Source organism: Lathyrus oleraceus, chromosome 4 (assembly GCF_024323335.1).
Source record: "Lathyrus oleraceus cultivar Zhongwan6 chromosome 4, CAAS_Psat_ZW6_1.0, whole genome shotgun sequence".
NCBI classification, from domain to species: Eukaryota; Viridiplantae; Streptophyta; class Magnoliopsida; order Fabales; family Fabaceae; genus Lathyrus; species Lathyrus oleraceus.
Window position 1 is genome coordinate 50,242,802 of NC_066582.1, and position 16,768 is coordinate 50,259,569.

The 16,768-nt window shown below is 36.5% G+C and overlaps 2 protein-coding genes and 1 non-coding gene across 4 annotated transcripts; all 3 read left to right on the top strand.

The window, feature by feature from the left end:
* Nucleotides 1-847: 847 nt before the first annotated feature.
* LOC127077822 (small nucleolar RNA R71) lies at nucleotides 848-954 on the top strand. Its single transcript, XR_007787593.1, has one exon. It is a non-coding gene; the product is annotated as a small nucleolar RNA R71 (small nucleolar RNA).
* A 3,371-nt stretch (nucleotides 955-4,325) lies between these two features.
* Nucleotides 4,326-12,182, top strand: LOC127073190 (FIP1[III]-like protein). 2 transcript variants are annotated; one of them, XM_051014323.1, is made up of 8 exons: nucleotides 4,326-4,856; nucleotides 5,209-5,351; nucleotides 5,637-5,763; nucleotides 6,180-6,251; nucleotides 6,381-6,482; nucleotides 6,567-6,757; nucleotides 7,632-9,363; nucleotides 11,327-12,182. In XM_051014323.1, exons 1-8 carry the CDS (start codon nucleotides 4,509-4,511, stop codon nucleotides 11,879-11,881), a joined length of 3,270 nt encoding a protein of 1,089 aa, XP_050870280.1. In that variant the 5' UTR covers nucleotides 4,326-4,508; the 3' UTR covers nucleotides 11,882-12,182. The 2 variants fall into 2 exon arrangements, with proteins under 2 accessions (XP_050870280.1, XP_050870281.1); XM_051014324.1 differs by lacking the exon at nucleotides 11,327-12,182 and adding an exon at nucleotides 10,614-10,705 and having other exon boundaries at nucleotides 4,327-4,856.
* A 373-nt stretch (nucleotides 12,183-12,555) lies between these two features.
* LOC127073191 (protein high chlorophyll fluorescent 107) lies at nucleotides 12,556-16,408 on the top strand. Its single transcript, XM_051014325.1, has 8 exons — nucleotides 12,556-13,179; nucleotides 13,297-13,440; nucleotides 14,072-14,377; nucleotides 14,495-14,554; nucleotides 14,674-14,919; nucleotides 15,315-15,425; nucleotides 15,526-15,702; nucleotides 15,801-16,408. The coding sequence occupies exons 1-8, from the start codon at nucleotides 12,661-12,663 to the stop codon at nucleotides 16,167-16,169; spliced, it is 1,932 nt and encodes a 643-aa protein (XP_050870282.1). The 5' UTR covers nucleotides 12,556-12,660; the 3' UTR covers nucleotides 16,170-16,408.
* The last annotated feature ends 360 nt before the right edge of the window (nucleotides 16,409-16,768 follow it).

The window sequence follows — 16,768 nt, forward strand, 5'->3', positions numbered from 1 at the left end:
TACGGGTCCGTCTAGTTCTTTTCCACTTCTCAATATAACGACATTTGCATGTCCTTTTGGATTAGGTTATGGATGTCCAGGAAATGTGTCAGCGGGAGTAGCAGTAGATGCTTGTTGTTGAGCCACTTGTGAAATCTATGTTTCAAGCATTTTGTTGTGGGTGGCTAAGGCGTCTACTTTGCTCGCTAATTGTTTAAGTTGCTCGCTAGTATGTATGTTTTGGTTCAAGAAGTTTTTGTTTGTTTGAGCTTGGGTAGCTATGAAGCTTTCCATCATTAGTTCAAGGTTGGACTTCCTAGGAATGTTAGGAGCATTATTAGCTGACTTTTGATATCCAGTCGGAACAACGGGTGCTTGGCCAGGTGCATACAGGGTGTTGTTATTCTTATACGAAAAGTTAGGAAGATTTTTCCAACCTGGGTTGTAGGTATTCGAATATGGATTTCCTTGTGCGTAATTTACTTGATCAGTGGGGACTCCTGCTAATATCTGACATTCTGGTGCAGCGTGTCTAGCAGTTCCACATAACTCACAGTTTGGAGTCACGGCAGCCACGGTGGCTACAGGTGGTATGATCAAGTTGTCTAACTTTTGAACAAGGGCATCTACCTTTGCATGGACATGGTTAAGGTTACTGATTTCGTACATTCCACTTTTTGTTTGGGACTTTTCTACTGGAGTTCTTTCACCTCCCCATTGGCAATGATTTTGGGCCATGTTTTCAATGTGTTGATAGGCTTCGTTGTATGGCTTGTCCATAAGTGCACCGCCCGCAGCAACGTCTACTGTCAGTCTTATCTTATACAGAAACCCATTGTAAAATGTGTGAATGATCACCCAGTCTTCGAGACCGTGATGTGGGCATATCCTCATCATGTCTTTGTATCTCTCCCATGCGTCGTAGAGAGATTTTACATTTTTTTGTCGAAATCTGTTGATTTGAGCTCTCAGCATAGCAGTTTTGCTTGGCGGAAAATATCGGGATGAGAAAACGTTCTTCAGTTCTTCCCATGTAATAACTGAGTTGGATGGCAAGGATTGCAACCAAGCCCAAGCTCTGTCTCTTAGAGAGAAAGGAAAAAGGTGCAGTCTTATCGCATCTTGAGATATACCATTCACCTTCATAGTGTATGCGTACTGCACAAACTTGGTCAAATATTCATTAGGTCGTCCGTAGGATTTCCAGCAAATTGATGTTGTTGGACGGCTGATAATAATGAGGGTTTTAACTCGAAATCGTTTCGATTGATAGCAGGGGCAACAATGCTGCTGTGAGGTTCTTGTTGGGACGGGGTAATGTAGAACTTAAGAGGACGATTCTGTGGTTCCACTGTAGCCATGGTTGGTTTTTCAACTGGTTCAGCAGTAGGAAAGAAGATATCGGGAACATCGTACCTTCGTTGGTACTCTAGTATTCGGCGTCTTAAATATAAGAAACGCTCTAATTCTACGATTGGTGGTGCTAAGTTTTCGCCTTGTGAGCGAGTACTTGGCATACAATCGGGGAAATAGGGGAAAAGAAATTAGTTTTTACCTTAGTCTATACCGCGCAACGAAAGAATCACACTATTTGACTAAATTAGGTCCCCGACAACGGCGTCAAAAACTTGATACGTCTCGTGACTGTATATAAAATATAGTCTACCGGGTGCTTGACTGCAAGTGCACAGTCTAGTCGGTTTAGTCTTCAAAGACATCAAACCCACAGGGACCGATGGTCAAACTAATACTATCGATGTTACTATGTTTAGCTAAGGAGATGATTTTTAGAGGTTTGGTTGAACAAAAACTAAATCTAGAGGAAGTTAAGTTTTAAGAAAATATTAATAGAGGGATATTAGTATGCAACACATTAATCGTCAGGGATTCGATAAGTCACCGGTGTATATTTTAAGTACCAAATATCTTTCAGTAGAAAATACTTATTTAAAAGGCTTTATCTCACACTCTCGTGATTGTTGACTCGGACTATACTTTTAAGTCAAAATATACGCTCTCGCTGTCCCATTTGAAGTTAAAAATACTTTTTAAAAATAAATAAGTTCTAATTGCTTTTAAAGTGCTCTCGCTGTTTTTAAAACCAATGCCTAGTTTTTACTATCCAGTTCGACCCTCACGCTCTCGCGATTGTTGGTTCTCACCTTAGTTAATTTCCCACTCTCGTGGCAAAACCGTATTGAATAGCTTCTCACTATCGTGACAAAGTTAATTAAATTTAAATTAAAAATCACAGCCAGAATGATTGTTTGAGAAAAGAAGTTTTACACCGATTATTATTAAATCCCGTCTAATTAAATTATTTACATACCGATACCGGTAGTTTAGCCGGACATGTTAAATAACGCAAACACAGACGAGCATAAACAGATCAACAATAAAGCAAACATGATTATAATAATAATAAAGCAATAATAATAATAATTGAATAAAAACCTGAAAGTTGGATTAATAGAATATGTCGAATCTTGAAGTACTTAAGCAGTCCTTCACAGGTCGGTAGGATTCTGCTTCTTCGAAATAATTGCTTAAACTAAATTAAATAAATTGCAGTAGTTCCCCATTGTAGGAAACTACTACTCTGGTTAAATGAAAAACGGAAAGGGAAAGGAAAAATCAAAGCTCTGAACGGAACGGTAAACAAATTGCGGTAAAAGAAAACAATGTTGCTGAAGAAAATTAAAAGAAAAACAGGATTGTTGTGGAAAATAAATGCAGAGAAAGGTCTTGAAAGTTGGCTTCAGGGAGGAAAATTAAGCGTCCCCGTAGGTTTCCAACTACCATCCTTTTATATTCTCCATTTGGTCTTGGCAGTTGAGAGAAATAAGGGTGACTTGGTTGAGTGAGTAATTTACGGGAAAATGGGCCGAGGAACGAGAAATATGGGCGCGTGGATCACTTATGTTGACAAATTCAATACGCCGCTTTTGGCCTTGTGACGGTCGTGGTGGGCCTGTGACGGTCGTGACAGGGTTTGTGACGGTCGTCACATGCACAAGATTTGTATTTTCTGCTTTTGTGCTATTTTCTCTTCTGTTTCTTCTTCTTTTCCTTCCTTTTCTATACTTTACTCATTTAAACATGAGAATTGAAATACCTGCAAAAATAACTCGAACACTTACGGAATAATCGGAATATAAATTAAAGTGGTACGATTTTTGAGTATAAATCAAGGTAAATATACAATGTATTTTCGCGTTATCATGAACACCACCACATTGCAGACCACCATCCCGTCCCTCACCTTCATCAACACCACCACCGACACTTCATCATGTTGTCCATATCTAACTACTTCTTCATATAGTTTAGCAATCAATTCTTCTTCCTCCTCGAAATTTAGAATGTCATCAAGATTTAATTCTTCTTCTTCAATAGACCCCTCATATAACTCATACTCATACACATCATGTTATATATAAATATCAACACTCAAATGCACCTTACAAAGATCTTGAATATATAATGCACCTTTGTCATCAGTTCACACATTCATCCCAATCGTTAGGTCCTTTTATCATATTCCATCTATGTCTATATAACCTACTTCTTTCACTATGCCTACCAACTAAAAAAACTTCATTTGTCAGCATCAATGTTAAATTTAGTAACTATTCCACCTTCATATATAGTTAGTTCATCATCTAAAAATAAAGCGTCATAATGAATAAACAAAACCAAACATTGTTCCATGACTACTTATGTTAGCATAATTAAAATTAGAAAGGGGATGAACAAAAAAAACAATTGAAATCTATAAATCTTAAAGCATAAAACAATTGACATTTGAATACGAAAACCCTAAATCAAAAATATGTAAAACACATTAACCAATTTGAAATGTGCCTTCTCCCTCGTCCCCACCAACAATAACTTTTATCACTTTCAATTTTGCCTAATTAGGAAATCTTGAGCCATAAATAAAAAAATCGCTCAAAATCCTCATAATCAAAATTCCTCAATTTTTTTTAATAATATTTCCTAAAAATAAAGAAGATTACAAATTATATCCTTAACACGAAATTATGAAAATTTGAAATAGATCAATTATAAAAGTAGTCCGAATTTATTGAAAGAGCTATGACACCAACACCAAATGAAATTGATATCGATGTATATAATTGATTTAGTGGTGCACGGATTTCAATGTGAGAAAAAATTATTAAAAAATAATTAGTATGTATTCATGTATTTTACTATGTAAGTGTAAAATATACATTTGAATATCAAAGTATATTCATATATGATGTAGAGAGTGTCTTAAGAAGCATTTCTCTTGTATAACTTTAATCAAGGCTAATAAGTATATTTAAAAAAAATAATTTATTCACAAAAAAAACTTTAACAAGTATTGGCAGGGTTTAAGATTGCAAGGGTTTTTGGGTTGTCACTGAATGAATAGCATAAACACCGCATAGAAATGATAAAGAGCCGCCTATTTTCTCCCCCGTTTCCGCTCATGACCTCACTCACTCACTGACGTTCCCACTCTGCACATTCATAACCAATTAATGGAAAACGGTTTCGCCGACGATGATTTTGGAGAACTTTACGCCGACCTCCAACTTCCACCCATTCCACCACCACCACCACCACAACAACAACGTGATAACGATGATTGCGGCGATGCCTCCGATGCCGCCGCCGTTGCAAATGATGATTATACTGGAACTGACAGCGACGATGGTTTGGATATAGTGTTGAACGACGACGATTGTCGTGGTTGTGATGAGGATGTTCATGGAGGTTTGGACAACAACGGCGGCGGGGAGGGCTTTGAGCAGTCGAAAATTGGCTCGGAGTTTGTTGCGTCTGATGGTGTGAAAAGTGGATACGGTTCACGGTTTTTTCGTTCTAAGGTTTGTAGACAGTTCCATTTTCTATTAGATAGCTCGTTAAAAATCACTTGAAGATTTGAATATTATTGATCATGATTTAAGATGTTTCAGTTATATGTAGATTTAACCACTTGAAGTCAAGGTTAATCTAGTTTAAATTTGTGGATAGTAAAGTTTAGTGAACCCATAATAAGTTGCAATATCAGATATATCCTATAACCATATAAAAATTTGTCACATTTTGTGGTCCAAAATTGATGGTAAAATAACTTTTGTTTCAGTATTTGATTTGATATTAGAAGTCACAATGAGGCAGTACTTATGCAATTGAAACATTTATTTAATGGTTAGTTTATTATGATTCATTATGTAGTTTATGAAGACTCAAGGGTCCATGTTTGTGAACAATGTGAAGGCCGGTAATTGTTCATCTTTCACTCAAGGAAGGGGGGATAATATCCAGAATCGGACATCAAGCACCAGATACTTTGATGGATCGTTTCTTCCTTGGCATTGGTCAGTGTCTATATTTTGTTGTTGTTTTTGTTGTTCATGCATATTTTAACTTATTATATTTCATTTTCCACTGTCTTACTTAAATCCCTTCAGAAAGAAAATGCGAAACTACATAGAGCTGCAACTTACTTAATAAACTGAAAATGAAGCTATTAAGTTTATATTATGGTGCAGTTTTATGATCCCAAACTTTAGTCCATTGACAATGGTATTTTTTATGTATTTTATTCTTTCCAGATTTCAATTATGTTATCTTCTTTGCTGATTTCTTCCCCTTCCCTACAGGAAAACATATGATGTAACCATTGATAAATTTGAGGAGAAGCCGTGGAGACTTCCTGGAGCTGACATAACAGATTACTTCAATTTTGGTTTTGATGAGAACACCTGGAAGCAGTACTGTTTGTCTATGGTGAGTTCAATATTGTGCCCCAAATAGCACAACTTGTAGTTTAATGTGATACTATGCTTGTCTCTTGGTTTTTCTAGTCAGCTTCAAGCATAACTTGTGCTTTTAATACTAATACGCTTGTAGCTCCGCTACAATCACTTCAGCATTGCTCATCATATTATCTGTCTGTGTTAAACTTGTTGCTATTATTGTTGCGTGGTTTCAATTAGGAAATTCTTGTTTACTTATCTACTAAGAACTTTATGCTCTCAAATTTTCAAAGGGTCAACTGTGGCAAACATCAATGTAAAATGGTATCCCTGTTAATAAATCTACTAAACTGAATCAGGTTTGTAAAAACGTGTAAAAAACAATTAAGCTGTTTTACTGTGCTGAATGGTCTTGTTTGACCTTGCTTACTGAAATTGGTATTTCAGGCATCCACACAGGAGCGATTTGATCAACCTGTATCAGAGAGCTTACAATCTCGTTCCTCAAAATGTGAAGTGGTATGCCAATATTAAGTTATTGCTACATTTTAATCATTTCACTTTTGATATTTATTATTCCTTCATGCTTTTTTTTAACTGTTGAATGCAAACATGAAACTGAGACTTTGTTATTCACTGTTTGTTCAGCCAAAGGGCAGGGCAATACAGGTTGAGGACAGTGTGGTTGAGCGCCAACCGTCCATTCATGCGAGGCGTCCACGTGATATAGATTCTGATGTTGTTATACAGGTTTGCACTCACTCTCTGGTTACCATGATACTTATGATGTAGTTGTCATATGTCAATGTAGTAATCGTCGGTGCCTTGGAGCAGATCAAGGTGCAGGGATCCCCTGGCAACGATTCTGGTTCTGTCAAAAGCAACGTACACGATTTGTCTGAAGTGGGGGAATTAATTTCAGGAAAAAATAGAAACAAAAGCAATTCTTCCAGTGGAAGTGATGTTCTATCTGATGAGCGGCTAGCAAATGCTAAAAAATCAGAAGAGTCGTCTGGTCAAGAAAGGTCTGTTATATGTCTCATGATCTGTGTTTCCACTGTAGGATGTAGCTTTTATGTGTTTCTCCCATGTTAGCAGTAACCAACGGCACCAAAATAACAATGAGAACTAAAATCATAGAGATACATAAGGATTAAGACAAGAACCCGTTTACCAAAATGATCTTCACCCTCAACCTTCAATTTCCTTCCTCAGCTCTAGACCACTCTAACGGTGTCAAAGATAATCTTCCACTATATCAAAAAAGCTCCATCATTAGGTTTCCGTAACCCTTTAACACCATTAGGATTAAAAAATAATTTTTTAATAAATGGAATAGAAAGATAGAAAGAGACACAACCGTGTCTTAATGAGACATAACAGATTCATGGCCATTCTGAAGTTCCTGCACTCGCGACACCATCACAGCTGTGTTGCGTCAAAACTAGTGTTTGTGAGCTTTGTACGCAGCTGTGTCGAGATGGGACACCGATGTGTCTTATGGAGATGTGAAATCAGACATCATATTTTATTCTTCATTGGAAAGTATCAGGTGTTAAGGATATGAAGTTTTTTTTTTACTAGCAAACTGGAGACATGAAACCAGACATCATTTTGTAGAGAATAAGAGAGGGGGTATTGCATAACGGTAGTAATTTAGTCATACTGATTAGTACCTTCCATCCTATGGACAATTAATATATCTTTCATATAGTCGCAAGCATTTCTTCTTACAAACCATTCCTTCATTGTATTTTCTAAATGACTTCTAAGATTTTCTCCTTCTATTGAATTTGAAATATAAATTCCTTGATAAAATATACTGTGCTTCTTGAAGTTGTTTGTTTCTTAGGGAAATGAGCATATAACGTAACTGATGTGGACTTTGATTTTTCACAGAAATGAGATGATTCCTGACGTGGTTAAAGTTCAGCATCCAGATGAAGAGGACCGAGATTCCGAAGATGGTAAATTGCTGGAGGAAGAATTAAAAACAGAGAGAGTTGGCATTGACACATGTAGTGCAGATCCATGCTGGAGCGAACCAGAGTTATCACTTGGTGATCAAGAACTTAGTCTGACTTCCTATTCTGACAGTGATTCTGAGGGAACCGAAGATAGTCTACATGTTTATAATGAAAGAAATCACAGCCCTTTAAGAAGTCATTTGGTGAGTTCTGATACCAGCTTAAAGGAGTCTTTGTCACTTTATGATAAAACCTCAAAGAACATCAGTGTCAACAGAAAACCAGTAAATATATCTTATTATTCAAGAAATAGAGGTGCAGTACAACAGGATCAGAGGCATCAAAGTGGTAGTAGGCATCAAAGTGGTAGTAGGCATATGCCCAGTTCCAAGCTGAAAAAACCCATAGAAAATGATAATAATGTCTCTCACATCCCGAGATCCAGTGGAAGGAATCTGTCTACACGGGGTCATCAATTTGTTAATTACAGATCGGACGAACAACTGCAATATTTTGGAAGTCATGAAAGAAACGATGTTTCATATAATTGGGAAACAAAACAAACTTGCTATTATGGTGCTGACAAAAATGTTGATGACCTGGATCACGCAGTATACAGTGAATATTCAGATAGGGAAAGTGAAGACAGATTCCGGGAGAATGGAAATCAATATATCAGAAAAAGTGGGGCTAAGAGGGAGTGTGTTTTTGAACAAAGAACTCTAATAAAATATAATGAAGACAGTGGTTGGCATGCTGCTAGTAGAAAACATTATGTTGATGATCACCCAAGTCTCCTCTCATACAGGGAGTCAAGGCAGTTTCTTCCAAAGCATTCCTCCTTTCCTGCTAAAGATAGGGAAGATCAAAGGAAAATAAAGCATTACAGGCCTCACTTTAAGGACAGAAACTGTGATTTTGATCAATATTTTGATGAAGATGAGTTTGAGATTTTAAACAGAAGTTATAGAATGCCCTCTTCTTTTGCCAAAAGAGAAAGGGAATCTTTGAATAGTACACATGAAGAACATTTTCTTCAAAGTGATAGAGTATTAGAAAGATATTCAGGAAGGGGTAGACATCATGGCAGGCCCCCCTTAGTTGTGGATACCCTGTGGTCTGGGGAACGTGAAGATGAGTTATATAATCAGGATTCATATTTGAAGTATCAGAGACAACCTTATACTGATTCAGAAAGATATTATATGCATAGAGGAAGTGATAGCTTTAGAGGACACGAGAGACATAACAATGCTACCAACAGAGGAAATGACTGGCACTGTGATTATACTGATGCTACTGAAGAAGATTGGACAACATCTCCTGTAGACAAATGTGAGTTTTACCCTCTCCCATCTGAGGTTCCACACTGGAGCAACAATGATAATATTGATTGGCATCATGATGGATCTGGATTGCACCCTGACGAGGGTGCAATATTCTACGAGGAAACTCCAACGCACGAAAGACATGCAAGAAATGTAACTTTGCATGCTAGGATGCAAAGACATGATATAAAATTGCTGCAGCATCAGATAATATTGTCAAAGAGAGATAGAGACAGCTTTTTAAAACGAAGCTCTAAGGTTATGAGTAGAGATCACTGTCACCAGACAGTGTTGAAATGCAGGAAACCAGTTGACACAGTTAATAGGGAAGGAAAGGTAAAACTGGGGAAATTATGGTTAAGAACCTGTATTGCTGTACCTTTTATCCATATGAGCTACTCAACATCTGTTGGGCTCCAATTTTTTTTTCATTCAATATCTATTGTACCACTGCCCTCATGCAGCTATATATATTTTTCTATCTTTACATTCTTTATTTTCATACTTTTAAAATAGTTAAGATTGTAGTGATGACCTTAAGTTCAGCATCCCATGAAGCTAAATTGAAGAGAATTTCAAGTCAAAACTAAAAGCAAGCTCATGAAGTCATTATAGCATAAGTCTCAGACTTCCTTTCCAAAATAAAATGTGGTATTTCATGGCTTGAAGGTGTTACTTTTGTGTCATGTGTATGTCATATTGTTTGGCATTACTTTCATGGCCTGTATTTTTCCTTTTGTTATTGCTGATTTTATATTTTCCTTCAACTTAGTTTAATTTTATTCTGGGTAGTCACTGAAACGGAGCCATGATGCAAAGGTTGGTATTGCTGTCACGTGCCTAAGTGGTTACAGGTTTGTGGAATCAGCCTCTTGCTTATGCAAAGTAAGACCACATATAAACATCTATAATGGGTCGGTGGCAGGATCTTTCTGCCACCAACATGCCCTTTTCTTGGGCATAGTCTATACTTTCATGATTTTTTTAATGGAACTCTAATGTTATTCCCATTTTCTTCCTTTCCCCTTGGATAATCGACCTGCCTAAACATTCATGTATGAGCTGTGCTGGGAATGTGACATTATGGAATGGGCTGTGGTGATTATGATTGTTATCACCAACATAGATAATTAGCATGGCTGATCAGGAGCTAGTTACATCCTTTGATCTTTTGTAATTTATATAGTTTTGTGGCTTGTGGTATGTTTTTTATTTGTAATTCAGTTGGTTACAGCTTTTCCACTGCACATTTTATTTTGCTCGCTCATCGTTCATTTATTTTCTGAATTTCTTAATCAGTTGATACCTTCAACCAGAGTCCACTATGTAATCATGTCTGAAAAGTCCCAAGAAATTTAAGAATAGTCTTGGATATATGCATGTGTGACATCAAGCATGAGTAGTTGCCAAAAGAACATCCGTCACTGGTTTTATTTCTCTGCTAGGCTTGTGATATTTTATGATCTTCAAAAGTTTGCACTAGTGTTCAAGTAGAAATATTATTTTGTATGTATGGATAGTGGACTTACATGTTTAGTCTAATTCTTGGACCTTGTTAATGTTTCTGAATAAGTGTTCTTTTGCAGTGAAGGCAGTATCTTAGACACCCTCCTCTTATAATGGTGTCTCTCTGTCTGTCTGACATTTTCAAGATATGTATTTGATGACTAGGTTCTGGCTATGCATTGTGACTATTCTATATATTTTAACCAGGTTACTGCTAAAAATGGATTCCTGGAACATAATTAGTAATTTGAAGATGTATTATTGTTAATATTTTGATCATTATATACTTAAATCAATATATTATATCCCATTTATATGATTGGATTAGATTGGTCTGAGATAACTGCTTCAGTGACATTTGTACATTTAGTTCTTACACTTCTTATAACTAGATTGATTTAACAGCTTTTAACTTTAAAAATGAATGACGCTGTTGATCATAGTATATTTTCACCTTATGTTGAGTATACGAGCTAGCATAAGTCAATTGGTTTTACTTTTGACCTTAATCTATGTGGGTAACATGTAGATATTTTTCTTGAAATAATTTTATGTAGCATGCTTTTACTTTAATGACTTCCTTCTACTGCTGTCGAGCATTCCATTAGTATCTATATTTATATTAGGCCTTCTAACTTGGTAGCTCACATTTATCATTTCTCTTTGTTGCACTTTCACTCATTTATTTGATTTACTTGATGCATTATACTAGTTCAACAATAGTGATTTTTATTTGATAGATAGTTCGTGTTTTGATAACAAATTTATGAGGTGTTTGTGACTGATTCTGCAGTCTGCAAAAAATTCCAGAGTGCTGTGCAATGATAGACTTGAAAATGTGGATCAAGGGATTGCTGAGAAGCGGAAAGCTTTGGTAGGTTATGATGATTCTCGTAAGAAGACCATCAAACTAGATTACTCAAATCCTCAGTATGACAACAGAAATAAGAAACCGCTTCAGAACCTTTCAGATGAAGGGCAGAAAAAAGGTTTGGATGTAGAAGAAGGTGAAATAGTAACAGAAGAGCCATATGCAGAGGTTTCTGTATCCAGAAAAGGTGTTTCTGAAGATACAGCAGTTGCTGACAGTGGGAAGAACAAAATCTCACAAAATGTGAGCAATTCTGAATTGCAAATGAGTAATATTGACAGCGAGAAGATTCTTGTTACATTGGCTAAAATGGAGAAACGTAGGGAGCGCTTTAAGCAGCCCATCAGTTTGAAAAAAGAAGCTGAAAAGAGTTTAGAAGCTGAAAAAAGTTTGAAGCTGAGCACCGAGTCGACAGTTGATATAGGTGAAATAAAGCAACATAGACCAGTTCGAAAGAGGCGCTGGAACGGTGGTTAGTTTTTATGTTGGAGGAATTGGTTTAATTGATGTTTACATTATTGAATATCTGGAAAGGGTTCTCTTGTTGTTTAACTATATTTCTGCAGTAATGGCTGAGAATTCAGCTTTATATTGTACCTGATTCTTAGACTCTGGTGGACATAAATTTCATTTGTAACTGGAAGATTACTCAGTGACTTTGGTGTAGAAGTTTTTAAATTGTGTTGCATACATTTGGCTATTGGTGTAAATTTTTCTACACAAATATTCAATTCAATCACATTATATAGTATATTGTTAGTGTAACTATTTTTTATAATATTAATCAATTATAATTTTTTGATTAATTAAAAATATTTGACTTCAATCTTAAATACTTCTAAAATAACAAATATTATTAATTGTGATTTTTCGGGTAAATGTTGGCTCTTAAAGAGCATGTTGTTTGTTTATTCACCATTTTTTATATAGTATTTTTTTGCTAGAGTTTTTTAAATCAAGAACCGGATTACACTGGCCAGTCACGAACCTACACGTGTCACTGCAATCTGCTTTTTAGATGATAGCCTTAGCCACACAAGCCATGTAGCTACGTGGATAATCTCATTCCAGCTACCTCTAGCATGCACATTTACTAAATTACCCTTGCACACACTCAATTTTTGATCTTTACAATATGTCATTTTTTATGTAAAAAAAAGTAGAGGGCTATCATGGTAATTGTACATGGTATCTTCTTCCTCCACATTTGGTCTGTAAACTTTGTAGTAGGAAACAGTTTAATCCGTTAACCAGAAATGAACTTAATTCCTTCTCCTCCATCTTCTTCCTCTTCTCCCACTTTCACACTCTTCACTCAGTCCAAAAACCCTAACTATCTCTTAAAATTCAACCTCAAAGTACCCATTTTACCTTTCCATTCTTCATCTTCTCATCTTATAGCACCATGTTGCACTATCAAGGACTCAACTTCATTGTTTGACAAAAATGCCCCTCCATCCGTAGAGAGTTCCCCAAAAGACACCAACTTTGATGGAACCCTTGTGGTTCGCCGGCCGGTGAAGGAGTTTTCCGGCCAAAACTCCGATGAGGTGGAGGAAAAGGATGACAAAATAGACGAAGATGAACCAAAAGCTTCTTCTATGGATGCTGGTCTTGCAGAATTTGCGAAGAAGATGCCGATATTTGAACCTGGGCGGGTCGAATCAGACTCAAAAGAGAAACTTTTGACTGTGAATTTGGAGTTGGCGTTATATAAGGCAAAGGTTTTGACTAGAAAATTTCATTATGAAGAAGCAGAGTCAATACTTAGGAAGGTGAGGTGTTTGATTATTTGATCATTGAGGTTTTCTGAGAATGATGCTATATTTGGTTTTATGGAGTGTTTTCTGATAATGGGGATTTTTTTTTGTGTGTGGTTTTGTTTATGAAAGTGTTTATGCCATTGGCCTGAAGATGGTAGACCTTATGTGGCACTTGGGAAAGTTTTGAGCAAGCAATCTAAAATGGGTCAAGCTAGAGAGATTTATGAGAAGGGTTGTCAAGCTACTCAGGGTGAAAATGCCTTCATTTGGCAGGTTAGTGTTCATTTTTATTTTTGCATGTCATGTGTTAGATATAGTTGGAGATTGTTAAAGTTAGTTGCATCACTTGCATGTTAGTTAAGCTATTTGTGGATCGATGGACTAGAACGGAGCGGAGCGGAATGGAACCCGATCAATTGTAGTGGAGCTGAGTGGAATGGAACAGATATTTCATTCCACTGTTTGTATATTTTTAATAATTTGACAGAGTGGAACGGAACAAACTAGTTCATTCCATTGCATGCACCCCAAATTGGGTGGAATGAAAATTGAAGGATTGGATAGAATAAGATGGAACGAATTCCATAATGTTCCATTTTGCTCCGTCCATTATTTGCGAATAAAAACAATGAAATCTGATTATATACCACTTCATTCCATTCCACTATTCCGAACACACCCTTAGGATTAATTAGCTTAGTTAGGATTTTTGCATACACACTAGTTTATAGCTGGTAATAGATAAGTTAGCTGATTTAATCTAGCGGTTGAGGCTTGTAGAACTGTCTTCATCTGGTAACATTGGGAGTGAAAAGAGATTGCTTCCAGTACGCAGATGATATATCCAATTTCGATTTAACTTGTGTTCTGCTGAAGTTAACAATTGAAAGTTCTCTTTGAACAGTGTTGGGCTGTTCTTGAAAATAAAATGGGAAATGTCAGAAGAGCAAGAGAGCTTTTCGATGCTGCAACGGTTGCTGATAAGAAGCACGTTGCTGCTTGGCATGGTTGGGCAGTGCTAGAGTTAAAGCAGGGAAATATAACAAAGGCAAGGAATCTGCTTTCGAAAGGTCTTCAATATTGTGGACCTAATGAGTACATATACCAAACACTTGCATTGCTTGAAGCTAAGGCAAATCGATGTCAGCAGGCTCGATATTTATTCAATCAGGCAACAAAGTGCAATCCTAATAGCTGTGCTAGTTGGCTCGTAAGTCACCGTCATCCGAGTGACATTGTTTCTGAATAAAACTTATATGTTATTGTTCATGTTAATGTTATGTGATGCATGTTATTTTATCAAGTCATGCTTATTTTTTCTGAATAGGCTTGGGCACAAATGGAGGCGGAACAGGAAAATTATCGTACTGCAAGGAAGTTGTTTGAGGTTATACCTAATATTGTCCTTTCAATCGTATTTCATTTCTGATTTCTTTGCTCCATAGAACTTAGCAGATGATATTTCATCTATGTGTGACTTATTTTCATTTCTTCTTTATTTAACAGAGTGCAGTGCAGGCAAGTCCGAAAAATCGGTTTGCTTGGCATGTATGGGGCCTTTTTGAAGCTAACTTGGGAGAGATAGACAAGGGAAGAAAACTTCTAAAGATAGGCCACGCTCTAAATCCAAGGGATGCCGTTCTCCTTCAGTCTCTTGCATTGATAGAATACAAACACTCAAGTGCAAACCGTGCTCGTGTTTTGTTCAAGAGAGCATCTGAAATAGATCCGAAGCATCAACCTGTTTGGTTGGTAAGTGGCTTACTCAGTTGGATCTTACCTATCATGGGTATCATTATTCAAATTTCTATCCATTTTTATATGGTTTATTGTGAAGTGAACTTTACATTGTGAATACTTATGTCTTCTGCAATTACTTTACACTTCATGTTGTTGTTCCAACTGGAAGGAAGAACAATGTTGCAAAATGACTTAGGTGTTCGATTGGATTGGTTTAATTGAATTTATTTGCTAACATAAACACTTGAGTGACAGTTTGAGAGAGCTTATGAAAATAACTTATAGCATGTGTATAAGTTGTTTTCAGCTTATTTCCATAAACTCCCCATGATAGGTGCGTATGCTAGAAGTGCTTAATTAATCTATTTATCCAAACAAAGCCTAATTCTATCTCTGGGGATATACAGGCTTGGGGTTGGATGGAATGGAAGGAAGGAAACTTGAATACAGCAAGACAATTATACCAAAAAGTTTTATCAATTAATCTAAACACTGAATCTGCGGCCAGGTGCCTCCAGGTGACATGATTTCAAATGATAAATAAATGTTGTGACAACTATTTGATTCTTTACCTAGCTTGATATTCACTTCTCAAAACAAACCTTTTTTAATAAGCAGGCATGGGGTGTTCTGGAGCAGAGGGTTGGCAATCTTTCAAATGCTCGGAGATTATTTAGATCCTCGTTGAATGTAAGTTCTCAGAGTTATGTGACATGGATGACTTGGGCATCACTGGAGGAAGATCAAGGAAATCCCGAGCGCGCTGACGAGATTCGTGACCTTTATTTCCAGCAGGTAACTGTCAAGATCACTGTCTTTATCTTATGTTATTTGTCGATTTATGGGTGATAAGTTGAGATTTGAGAAACCTATTTATTTGTTGCTTGCAACAGCGCACAGAAGTTGTAGATGATGCTTCATGGGTTACGGGATTCTTAGATATTTTAGACCCTGCCGTTGACAGTTTGAAGAGACTCTTGAAGATGGACCCAAATTCATTCCAAGTGTCACCAGATTCCATGAAAAATATTACCGGAACGAAGAAAAACATGGTTGATTATTCTAGTGAGGATGATGATAATACCAACGAGGGTGATAAAAGTGAGTTTGATTTGGATCGTTTCATTATGAAAAAGTTATCCTTAGATGTGTCAAAGTTGGAAGTTCAATTGGAAACAACGAAAACGTCGTCCCCCAACAAAATTTCGTCTCCAAGAAGGATATGGAGACCAGATAAAAGTGTAAGTTCAAAATACAGGTAATAGTTGAAGGTTGAGCCTTGTGTAGTACATATCAGTGTCTCTTGAATAGTTCAGTTAGGTTATTGGGACTTATTCTGTTTGTTTAAGCTGTTTTGCAACCTTGGACCAAAAAAAAAGGTAGTAATCTCATATTAGCATATAAGATGTTTTGTCATGTGTTGAAGACAAGAAATATTTTGTAATTTAATGTAAACAAACTATACTACAGACAGTAATTGCACTTGTAGAGATTGGTTTCATTTTCCTTTATTTCTTTTTCACATTGAATCAGTGAAACTAACTAGATTAATGCCAAGTGCTTCATTTTTATAGTATAATCTTTGGTGATGATTAGGTTTAATTAATAAAATTTCACATGCATTCTTTACCATTTTGAAAACTAATGTTAGCTTTTAAATCAGATTTTAGGCTTACCTAACCTAGTGAGAAAATGTTTTTCTAATTATTGTTGCTTTTAAATTATAATTTTTACAGTAAATTGAAAGTATCATATGTACCGAGTGTTAGGCATGGCAATATAACCCGTACCCGCGGGTATCAACCCGAATCCGCCCCGAAGTTGACGGGGAAAACCCGCTTTAACTGGGTTTGGGTTTGGG